Source organism: Hydractinia symbiolongicarpus, chromosome 12 (assembly GCF_029227915.1).
Source record: "Hydractinia symbiolongicarpus strain clone_291-10 chromosome 12, HSymV2.1, whole genome shotgun sequence".
NCBI lineage: Eukaryota > Metazoa > Cnidaria > Hydrozoa > Anthoathecata > Hydractiniidae > Hydractinia > Hydractinia symbiolongicarpus.
This window is the reverse complement of record NC_079886.1, coordinates 21,437,280-21,449,306: the sequence shown is the minus strand read 5'-3', so window position 1 is coordinate 21,449,306 and position 12,027 is coordinate 21,437,280. Positions and strand designations below refer to the sequence as shown.

At 34.2% G+C, this 12,027-nt stretch overlaps 2 protein-coding genes across 2 annotated transcripts; one reads left to right on the top strand and one right to left on the bottom strand.

Moving 5' to 3' along the window:
* Positions 1–3,477: 3,477 nt before the first annotated feature.
* Positions 3,478–6,377, top strand: LOC130622310 (chromobox protein homolog 1-like). Its single transcript, XM_057437764.1, has 4 exons — positions 3,478–3,835; positions 4,161–4,280; positions 4,959–5,068; positions 5,901–6,377. Exons 1-4 carry the CDS (start codon positions 3,492–3,494, stop codon positions 5,996–5,998), a joined length of 672 nt encoding a protein of 223 aa, XP_057293747.1. The 5' UTR covers positions 3,478–3,491; the 3' UTR covers positions 5,999–6,377.
* A 2,855-nt stretch (positions 6,378–9,232) lies between these two features.
* Positions 9,233–10,385, bottom strand: LOC130622308 (uncharacterized). The gene has a single exon (XM_057437760.1). It carries the CDS (start codon positions 10,111–10,113, stop codon positions 9,340–9,342), a length of 774 nt encoding a protein of 257 aa, XP_057293743.1. The 5' UTR covers positions 10,114–10,385; the 3' UTR covers positions 9,233–9,339.
* Between the last annotated feature and the right edge of the window lie 1,642 nt (positions 10,386–12,027).

Sequence of the window (12,027 nt, the reverse complement as noted above, 5' to 3'; positions counted from 1 at the left end):
TAACATATTTTTAAATGATTTTCTTTTTCAATATGACGTGAATATGCCGCCCTGCTCTGATATTGTAGTGTGTAACTATGCTGACGATAATATGTTTTGTGCATCAGCTGAAACCTTTCACGAAGTAAAATATATGTTAGAACAACTTTTTAGGTCAGCAGCTTTATGGTTTTCCGATAATGGCTTGCAATTAAACGCAAGCAAATGCGATTTTATAATATTCGGAAAGCCAGAAAGTCCACAAATCCGGCATTTAAATTTAAATGGAGCAATTTTATCTGCATCTAAATGTGTAAAGCTTCTTGGTATTAAATTTGACAGTCAGCTTACTTTTGCAGATCATATAAACACACTGTGCAAAAAAGCTAGCTGTAAATCTAATGCCCTGAAGAGAATTTCCTGGATTGTTGATAATAAACAGAAAAGTTTATTATATGCAACATTCATAGCATCTGAGTTCAATTATTGTCCTTTAGTCTGGGGATTTAATAGCAGGAAATCTATTTCAAAGGTGGATAGAGTTTTAAAAAGGGCAAGGTCTCAGTCTAAAGTGGAATCCATTTCTTCTACGAAAAGAATTCATATGCAACATTGTAGACAATTACTAAAAGAGGTCTACAAGACGAAATGGAAATTGAATCCTTCCTACATGGAAGGTGTGTTTCAGTTTAGAAATGATACTGGATATAATTTAAGGTCATCAAGTGCTTTAGTTAGACCTAGAATAAAATCTTCAAAATATGGGCTGCAAACATTTGGATATATAGCCTCCCAATTATGGAATTCTCTTCCTGATGAAATCAAATCTGCAGAGTCTTTGGTTAAATTCTGTAGAGTTATGGGCGAACTTTCTTCTTTCCAATGCAAATGTCGGATCTGTGCAGAATACATAATTAATTTAGGAATTATTTAATTTTTCGTTTAAACAGTCGATTTTAATTAGTCTTAATAGACTAACCATCTTCTCCAGTAGAGTCTTTCATGTTTTTCAGCCAAAAAGCTTCCGGATTGATTCTACTAGAGAAATGGTATTTTATTATTATATATTATTAGTTTTTTTATTAGTATATTTTATTAGTATATTTTAAATCTTTTGTACATTATCGACTATAAATAAAGCAATCTAATCTAATCTAAACCTTGCATGACAGGAGAACATGTCTGATTACCTTAATTCAGCTAGTAGTATATAATATATTTTTCAGAAATAAAAAGTACTTCCATTAATTTTCTTAGCTAGCTGTAGCTAGCTATTACATACTGTTGTTTATCCTTTGTCTCTGTGCATGTGTCCATTGCTGTCAATGCAACATGTCACAGGCAGACTTTCGATTGAACAAATCCAGCAAAACGAAAGTTACACTAAAATTATTGCAACTTTTATTCGAAAAAGGAAGAGAATACCCACTTATATAAGAACTATAGTATAATGTGCCCAGAGGCTGTCTGTTTTCTTTTTTTATCTTTTTGTGACCTGTTTTTTATTTTGTTTTTAATATCAAAAACACAACCTCAAACATTTTTATTTTATTCCATAATTTTTTTTCTAAAGGTTCTCTCCAATTTATAATGTGTTTATTTAGGAAATTTCGGTGCCTTTGTTGCTGATTTTGCATTTTGTCATTATACAGGCTTAGTAAAATAAACCTATTAAATAGGCTTCAGAAAAATTATTGATCTAAAGGTGCCATTTCTAGTTTAACATTTTCAGTGTTACATCTCACTATTCAGCATTTTGACATCATTAAAGCTGAACAAAAGCTTTAAATTATATCTAGGAGTTGCTAGAATCAATATATTTACTCCCACTCTTTCCAAAGTTTCCTCTTCTCCTTTATACACCGGTCAACCTCATTATTCCACCGCCAGGTCTGTCTATGTCTAGCTGGTCCTTTCGTCCACCCACAGGTATCATTAGAAGCTTCTAGAAGACAATTCTTCAAAGTAGTCCAAATACTTTCAACATTGTCACTATCACATTGACCATTGTGGGCTAACTGCTGAACTTTTGCACTAAATTGTCTTGCTACAATCTCTTCCTCCGGCTTCCAGACTTTATGACGGGGCCTGTACTTTCCTTTGGGTTCTTTAACACTCTTCAAGATAATATCACAAACCAACAACCTATGCTGGGAAACACACTCTTCCCCCAATATAACTTTCTTGTCCTTTACCACTTTCTTGTCTGACTTTCTAACCAGGAAATAGTTTATCTGTGTCTTACAACCACCTGACTTATATGTTATCAGCCTACTCTGTCTCTTACTGAATTATGTGTTGCAAACCACCATGTCTGTTGCCATTCCAAACTCAAGCAATCTCTCCCCTTCCTTATTTCTGCTCCCAAATCCATAGCCTCCATGCACACCTATAACCTTCAGATGACTTCCCAACATGACTATTAAGGTCGCCGCCCACCATGACCAGTTCAGTGTCTCCAAACTTTGATGTGACTGCTATTAACTCATCATAAAACTTATCTTTATCTTCCTCACTGAGTCCACACTGTGGAGCATAAACTGACAGAAAAGTGACAATCCTATTACCTATCAAAAACTTTATCACTATAATAGGACTATTAACACGCATAACATCTATTACTTTTTCTACCCACTTCTCTGCAACGAATATACCAACTCCTCCATATCCATCACTATTACCAATCCAAAAGCTTATACCTTGCCCTCCTACCTTCCACAAATCTCACTGAAGCTCCTCTCCACCTGACTTCCTTAAAACAACACATATCAACAGATCTACGTTCTAACTTTAACTACTTCACCTGCTCTACCTCTCAGAGGACCAACATTTACACTAGCCATCCTTAACCTAGTGTTATCTACCTTGTGATGTGATAGCTGGGTAACGATCTGACGATGCTCACACCTGACATCTGTCCTACCGTGCGCGACACCTTCACTCCTTAGAGTTCCAGCCCCGTTTACACAGTTTGTCTGATCAACTATTCTTACGGCCATTAATAAAGAGTTTTGGCATTGTTTTACAGCTGGATGCCCTTCCTAGCGCCAACCGTTCACAGACCCTTTAAACTAAGTTATGGTGGAGGACTTACTTCACCAGTAAGTGATTTAAAACTGTTTTAAATGATCCAGTTCAAGCTTGATGTAAATATTGATTGTTTACACTCTCAGAGTTTTGATGCACTCTTTATAAATATTGTTATTTTCCTTAGGGAAGCCAAGATTAGTTGACTCTTTGTTTTTGTATCTTGAAAGTCAAATGTTAAATTTTGGCTGCCAGTGACCATTTAGCGGCTGTTATGTTAAGCGGCATAATCCGCAAAACTAGTAATTTGGTTCATTGCTTGTTTTATTTTTTAGTCCAGGCTTTCTTTTAACACTGACTATTTCTCCAGATTATTCAGAAAAAAAAAGATATTGGTCTTATAATATTTAAGATTATATTTGTAACTGAGGATAATATATTTGTATTTGAATCATTGCAGTGCATATTAGACTTTTTTCATCAAAATGGGAAATGATGAAAAAGTTAAAGAAGTTGAGGCTGCTTCACAAAGTGAAGAGGAAGAAGAAGAGTATGTTGTAGAAAAGATATTAAAGCACAGGGTCACGAAAAAAGGAAAAACAGAATATTATTTAAAATGGAAAGGTTTTCCTTCAGAAGAAAATACATGGGAACCTGCAGAGAACTTAAATTGCCCAGAACTAATAGAACAATACCATAAAGACAAAGTTATTGAGAAAGATACTAAAAAGAAATCTAATAAAAATGTAGCTGACACACAAAAAACAAATGGCTTGGACGTAGAAGAAAAAAAGAAACAATCATCAAAAAGAAAACATGCAGAAGATAGGTAATATTTTTTGTAAACAACCAATTTCTGGTTTTCTGACCAAAGTGCTTTTCTCTACCATGGATAGATATGCCTAATGTTTATATCTATAATGCTTGCGTATGTTTGTCTGTTTGTGAGCTACGGACAATAACTTATAGTAGTGCATTTTTTTTTTCCAAAAAAAGAGTTTACAAGATAAATGGCATTATAATAGTGCTTTGCTCACAGAATTAACTGTCCAACATTACACAAATCTATCAAAGGATTGACACAACTTTTTCGTGTCCCTTATAGTTACACATTCTACTTTTTATTTATATTTTTTATATATTATGTTATATAGTGTACCTAAAAAGAAAAAGAAAGGTGAAAAACGTGTAACAGGTTTTGACAGAGGAATGGAAGCTGATGATATATTAGGCGCAACAGAAACAGCTGGTGAAGTTCACTTCCTAATAAAATGGTAATGGAAGTTTGCATTTATATAATCACTAGCATGCGTGACTGTGTGGTTATGTAGTTCAATGCAGCAAAAAATAAATTGGTATGCTGCTAGGGGGTTTGCTCTCAGCATTAAATTGACAGGATATATGAACTGAGGGTTGTCGGAAAGTGGTGGCTCTAAGCTATGTTTACTTCTTCAATTGAGCTTGTGTGTTTTGCGACAAGTATCTTAAATTTAAATTTCGTAGGAAAAAATATTTCGTTATAAAACCTGACTAAAATTAGGTTAAAACATGTCTTAAAGGTATGTTTAGTTATGACTTTCGTTACCTGGTGGAAAAATGTTAAATAAAGAAAGAATTGACCCAATTTTCATCTATCAGGAAAACAGTTTTTGAGAAAGTCGGTTTTAAAGGCTGTTCCTTTATCTGGTATATAACAATTGGTGAACGTTAGACTTTCACGCTATAAAAGATTGACTATAAACGTGTACATCAATATATTTTTGAAGAATATTTTATTTTATTCCAATCTCCTTTTTTTGTTTTTTTTGGGGGAAACTACTGGTCATTATTTAGTTTGCTAACATTTTGCCTTGTTGACTTGTCTTATCTCGTGGACAGTCCCTGAAACCACCAATTTGTAAGAGTAAGTTCAGACATAAAATATTAACATAGACCTGAAAATTCTCTTCCAGGAAAGGTGTTGACGATGCAGAGTTGGTACCATCAAAAATAGCTAATATAAAAATTCCACAGATGGTCATTGCATTTTACGAAGCCAGATTAACATGGTCTACAACCAGTAGTAAGTTCATTTGTAGGACTTAGAATTGAAATATGTTTACCTTTAGCTTCACAACGCACAAACTTTATAGGTCACCCAGTTAGTAATTTAAAAAAAGGGAATTGCATGGTAGGAGCAGCTGAAAATTGTTAATACAATTTCCGCACTCTGCGAGGAAATTGCTTGGTTGTCACATTCTAAATATGTATTCCAAATCTTTTTGCAAAAAAGGATAAACTACAGACCTGTCACAACATCTCATGCTAATTTTTTTTCTGTAAAATATTTTTACCTGTTATAATTTGATTTTTGATCAGGAAAAATTTTTGAAAGTTAATTTTTTTCTGATACATTGCAATACCAGGGTGGCCACACCTAAAATCTCCTTAATAATTTAAAATATGACCCAAAATTGTTATGGTGACATCCACTTTTTTTTAATAGTAAATTTCTTTTCCGTTCCGACAAAAAATTGATCATATGTTTATTCTGCAACAGGACTGGTCAATTATATGCAAGTAGATACTACAATTTGAAATCAACTCTGACATTCAAAAAAAGGCTTGATTATTTAATTTAAATTGATTATTATTATTTATTTCCTCCTAAAATTTGACTTTAAAGCCTCCTAAATCCTCCTATAATGTTATAAAATTATGAAGTTATAACCTGTGGCCACACTGAATATTATTTTTGTCATTTTTCATGCATTCTTTTTTTAAATTAAATTTATATCACTTTTGAATTTAAAGAAGAAATTAGTTTTTGGCATACTAGTAAACGCTTACCTTACTTTCAATCAATTTTTTTGACCAGACACGTTTATTCTTGTTTTGTTTTTTGTGCAATTTAGATAAAAGTTCGGACGAAACGGAAGAAACAGAGGAAGAAGCTCCTTTAAAGAAGGACGAAGCCACGTTAAACAAAGAAGAACAGGCGGCAACTGCTTAACAAGGCCTACGTAACCAACTCTCGCTTTTTATCCTCATATCGAAGACTGACTGTAGATATACACATATTGTTTCAAAATATTATTGAACAATTATTGGCAAAACAGCAATAAGTTATTGGATAGTGTCAACAAAGTCGGCATATAGGACTAACGAACATTTTAGGGTTTTTAACGTAAATATTCATATTATCAAACTCTCTCTCTCTGCATCTTGAAAGTCTACAAACCTCATCCAGCAACAACATCACACAACATTAAATATTCTATTCTCGTTATTCTTGTTCTTCTTTCCATGATGTTTGATTTTTGATATTTTAGTTTATTTGTGTAAACTTATTTTTAATGGAACTTCTGTGTAAATAAACAGTGCGAGTTTTCTTTTCTTGTTATTATTTATTCCATCCCAAAAAGTATTTTAACCCTATTGTAAAGTTATGTTTCGGACGAACTATAAAAGCAGTACAACGCAAGATTTTTCACATCCCATGCTTTTCTAATTATCATGTAACTTGGAAAGTAACTAGAAAAGGTGATGCTAGTTCTTCCCGGCGAATAGGGTTCACAAAGAGCACCCAAAAAAAAGAATTCGTAGTAATTTTTGTTCCTAACAATAATTTACGCGGTGATTTAAAAATAGTCAGAATTAAGTAACTATGCAGAAGGATTGGGAAAAAAAGTGTTCATGCGCAAGAGACGAAATTTTAAAATTAATCTTAGACTGCACTATATTGAAATAGCTTGATTTTAACATTTACAGATAGTAAAGTGCAATCTGAAAATTAACATCGCTAAATTAGACTTCTTAAGCTTGGCGTTAATTCGTGTGAAGCAGATGCGCTAATTAGAGTTAATTTTTTAACGCTCGATGAAAACGTCGAAACTCCGAGTACCACGCAGAAGTTATTCGACAATCACATCGGTTTCAAACAGTACGGAGACATAACGTTGTGGGCAATGTGCAATCTAGCTTTCCGTAGATTTCTTAGAGTTTCAAAATTTGCTGCAAATAAATCCTACGATCCCAGTATACATCTATCTCTCAGCGATATTACGATTGACTCGTGCATACAGCTCAAAAAGCTTCTCACCTGGATAAAAGCAGCAAAAAGATCGGTTTATGGAAGGAACGCAATTCCTCGGAGCTACAGGAGACATCATCTGCCTAGTAGGTGTAGCTACTGCAGCCTGGGCCAAGGGCAGGTGCTTTCTTTATTAACAGGGACAAGGGTCACATGTCTTTATTATGCCAATTTTCTGCTTGGTTGACAAAAACATGCAAAAAAGCTGATATTAACGGAAATTACATCAGCCACTCCTTCAGAATAGGAGCGGCGACGACGGCCTCCATACGGACGAACTCATTTAATTCAAACACTTGGGTAATGGCATTTTAACGTCTGCAAAATTTACATACGAGCCTCGCCCGAACTTTGGCCGTGCTCTTATTTCAACTCGTAAACGATGTTAAACGTTTTAAACGTTAAATTTTGTGTTCAATATCATGGTTAATAGCTGTTACGCCATTGTGTTAATTATCTATATCTGTAAATTATTATTAAGCAACATTGTAAATAGAATGACACAAGGGACATAGCTGGTTGACGAATCATTACCTCAGGTAGTCACATCGTATCCCAGGATGCAAGCTTAATTCTATGTCCTTTAGGAGCGGTACATACTCATTAATGGTATGTTCCTTTTTCTACCTATACAAAAAACATGCATACGAAGGTACACGGCAAGGATTCTGCAATTCTCAACATGAATAATATTGACAAATTCGCAGCAAGCATTTTTACGATTTTATGCTAGCGTCATAAGAATCCGTTAATACTTAGTTATTAAGCCTCATAGGAGGAATTACATTATTAATCTTATTCTTTCATTTAGCACAATACGATTTATATTCAGAACGGTGGGATTGTTATTAAGGGATTTGGTAGTCACAATTAGCAACGCATCAACTACTATGAAACGCTTTTAAACAACAACGGTTCAAATAAGTTCATCTTAATGCATCTGGACAACATCACAACGGATTACTTATCCACACGTGCTCATACCAATCCAGGCAATGCTTTCTGCCACCTTTAGACCACTACGAGCATTACTTGCATGGGGTTAATAGTTCGCAAACACATATCCAGAGGCCTTCAGTCAATATCTATAACAATCGAGCTATTCATCCTGATAACAATCAGCAGCGGTTATATCAACTAATAGTTTAGTGGTGGGAATATCGCCTGTTAGTATGATTAATTCAGTCGATGCGAGTAAGCAAGGGCGTAACGAGAAATACGCCCACAATAGAGAGTCTGGCGTCCTAGCCAGTTGAGGCAACTTTGCATCTGAAGTAAAATTAAATGTCCTTCTTGATGTTGTTGGACATGTTTCATCAAGGAAAGAATTAAATCAGCGTTTATTGCTATCACGCTTGTGAGGTAGTGTTACATCCCAACTCCTAACTATGTAACTAACTACGTCCGCAATAGGTGATTGCTACGTCATCAACGAGCTTTTTTTACGCACATTTTTTTTTAGAAAAACTGCATTCGGGTGGATTCGAACCCACGACCTCTGAGTTCGCGTTATGCTAAGTTCGTCTTAGCCAATATTTAATTTGACAGATTTTATAACAATCATTTGCAAAACAATTTGGCGGCTGGCGAATTAACGCAAAATGATTTCTTGATGCAAAAAAGGTTTTTTAGAATTTTTTTTGCGAAAGGATTTCTCTCAACGAAATAAAGTTATGTTGTAACTTTCAAGTTTGAAGAATAAATTTCCCCATTATAAGGATTCATAAGAAATTTTAAGCGGTACTTTCAAGAAGTGGCCAAAGGCTCTTAGAGGTATGGGACCTAAAAATTTTACATGCAAGTATCTAATACATAAATACAAAAAGTCAGTAAGTATCATAGCAATGCATCATATCCCTCACCCCAGAACAGTTGTAAATCAATTTTTAGGTTTTATGAAATGTCCCCGTTAGTATGTTTAAAATAGTGTAATTGACATTGACATTGACATGCGAGATAGTTTATCCAGCCCCTGCATCTTGTTTTGCTTGTAATGCTAAATACTTAATATGATTAACTTTGAGATCAGAAGTTAGCGCGAAAAAATTTAACACAATTTAACGCCAGATGGTCTCCAACCTTTAATAGGTAAAATTAAAATAATCATCATTGAGGACATAATTAGCGGGAGGAGGGTTAGAATGACATTTGAGACACTTTGTAAAAGAATAAATTTTTGTTTCATTAATAACACGATACACGACACGATATTTTATAATTAAATAATTTCATATATTTTGTAATGTGCATACATACGCTATTCATGGTTTAAAGAAGTTTATTATCAATCTAACTAAAGCATCTCCATTGTCATTTTGAAACGAATCTCGTGCTAGGTTTTCTTCCTCCTTGGTTATTTGCCCAGTCGATTTAAGGATTGGTAACGAAAAGTCAACCATTTTATTCACGGTTACTTCAGGATGTCCTTGCATTGTGAGAATTCTATCTTCACCATATAAAATCATTTCATTTTCGCAATCTTCAGATGAACCCACGGTTAATCCGTTTGACGGCATTTCAAGAATTTGCTCATAGTGAGATTGCATTATGTGAATGTGATCTGCATTCTCACCCCAGGCTTCTTGAAAATATTTTTTCTGACTAAATTCATGGCTGACTCTAACATGTCCACTACACCAAATGAATTTCCCATTCGGATTCATGCCAACTTTACCACCAAATGCTTTAGCTATCAGTTGGTGTCCAAAGCAAATTCCAACTAATTTTGGACCATTCGGCACATTATAAAGACTTACTATAAATTCCTGCAATTTTTGGATCCAGTCTGTTTCCTCATTGACGCTATGATGCGAACCAGTAATAATAAACCCATCAAAATAATTCTCATCAAGTTTTGGAATCTGTCCTTTAACAACGAAGTACTCACTAATCTCGACCAATCCTTCACCAGCGATTTCATAAATACGTTGCCTGATGGTATCAGCAACTGCTTCTTCACCGCCATATTCCTCACCATCCTCCGTCACTAACAGTGCCAACTTCATGATTCTCACTGGAGAAGAGTGCACAACCATCTTTGTATGACGTTAAGGTATATAACTTCCCAAATATTGCGTTTAATGTTGTGATAAATTTAACGTCAAAAATAAATATTCTAAGTACTCCTACTTTGGGCAATACTTCAGCACTATTAGGGCTGAAGAAGGATTCTTGACATAAATTGGGTACCTATTTATAGCTTTACTTTATAAAGTGGTGTAGGGAAAAATATAAAGAAGGGAAAAGTGACATAAAGGGATTTCATGTTATTCCATCGTACCAATTTTCAAGTTTTTTATTGTAATTAAAACATTGTCAAATAAAAAGAGAACTGATGTTATCGCCAAATACATCAATGTGAATTGAGTTAAGTTGCTTTGACTTAGTTGTATTAATAAATTAAATGAGTAATTTGTCTTTATTCATTGTCTAATTTGTATGTTAGGAATTTCCCTTTATTTATTTAGAACTAAGCATTTTATTGCGAAGATTTTCCCCAATGGCTGGATATCAAACTTGTTGAAATAATCTAGCTAGAAGAAAGGTAAGAAAGGAAAGTTTGCTTGCAAGGTACTCAATAATTATGCCAGATGTTGAAATATTTCGAGAAAACAACAGAAAAGAAACGACGGTTACAGCAAACTTGAAATTTTCAACGTGCTACTGCATATCCTAGTAACAAGGGGCCACAAGGACAGTTTTAAAAAACTTTCAAGGCTAAACTAGAGAATTCTTCTCACAATTTTTCCAGACACGCTTAACGACAACCCCCCCTCTCATCTTTAAATTTGGGGTCAAATATGTTTTTTCTACCGATCAAGACACTTTGATGGACTTTAATTTTTTGGCTGATCAATTTGTTGATTTTTGTTTTTAAGAGGACAAAAAGGTTATATATTTTCGCTAAAATTGTTTTATTCAAATGACAATTTGTTAAATTATTTTGCATGAACGCTTCTTTTCATGTCATAATTTCAACGATAATGTCTGCTTCGAAAAAGTCATGGTACAAGGTTGTTTCGTGATAACTATCTAATGAAGTAATATTAAATGGGAGACCATCGCTTATCAACACATCACTGAGATCACCACCAGGAGGATAAACAAAGGGGACAAAAAAAACCAGGACACACAGACACCTTCGTACCCAGGGTTTTGTCTTTTTGATATGAGAGAAGATCATATCAAGAAGGAAAAAACCCTGAGACGAGGGTGGACACATAGGCTACAAAATTATAAACATTCAATTAAGTAGGCAGAACGCCAAGCAGAATTATCCTCACCAGCAGGAAATCAGAATTATTTGGCTGGATTATGATCTTTCAGCGCAAATAGCCTTACTTACCCGAAAAAATATAATAAATTCTCGTACTATTTAAGAGGGTGTAATATGACCACGATGGCTTTGTGCCATTGGTTGATTTTAATTTGGGATTTGGTCTGAGAAATTATTTTGCGTTAATTGGTCGATTTGAATTTTAGGGTTTTGTTCTTATACATAAGCTTTTGTATAAAAGAAACTGAATTTTAATATCCGCAAAGAAAGCTTAGTTAATTTAGTTGAAAGAAAGAATTACCTTAAGGTAAGGAAAGTGCGCAAAAAAATTTTTTTTGGAATTTGCAATTGCGGAATTAAAGATTGCAAATCTGATATTGCGTCAAGAAATTGCAGAATTTAAAATTGCGAATTGAAACAATGATCCATAAATTTTTCCACGAAATCGCTTGATAATTTTTGTCATCAGATTTCTTTCATTGAAAATTCCTTTCGATGCGAATAAGTTAGGGGGTTCCCCTGTAAGCCTTTATATAGCAAAACAACGACAGAAATAACTCGTCTTTTTCTTCGAAATCGACAAAATTAGATTGCGATTTTTTATTTTTTGGAATTGCGGAAGAAATTGCGCAAACCTATGTTACGCAATATTGTTTAGCTTTTCAAGAAGGGG

Coding starts and splice junctions, on each gene's coding strand:
- LOC130622310 (XM_057437764.1), top strand. CDS start 3,492: ATGGGAAATGATGAAAAAGTTAAAGAAGTTGAGGCTGCTTCACAAAGT. Junction 3,836..4,160: donor AGAAAACATGCAGAAGATAG/GTAATATTTTTT, acceptor TATGTTATATAG/TGTACCTAAAAAGAAAAAGA. Junction 4,281..4,958: donor GTTCACTTCCTAATAAAATG/GTAATGGAAGTT, acceptor ATTCTCTTCCAG/GAAAGGTGTTGACGATGCAG.
- LOC130622308 (XM_057437760.1), bottom strand. CDS start 10,113: ATGGTTGTGCACTCTTCTCCAGTGAGAATCATGAAGTTGGCACTGTTA.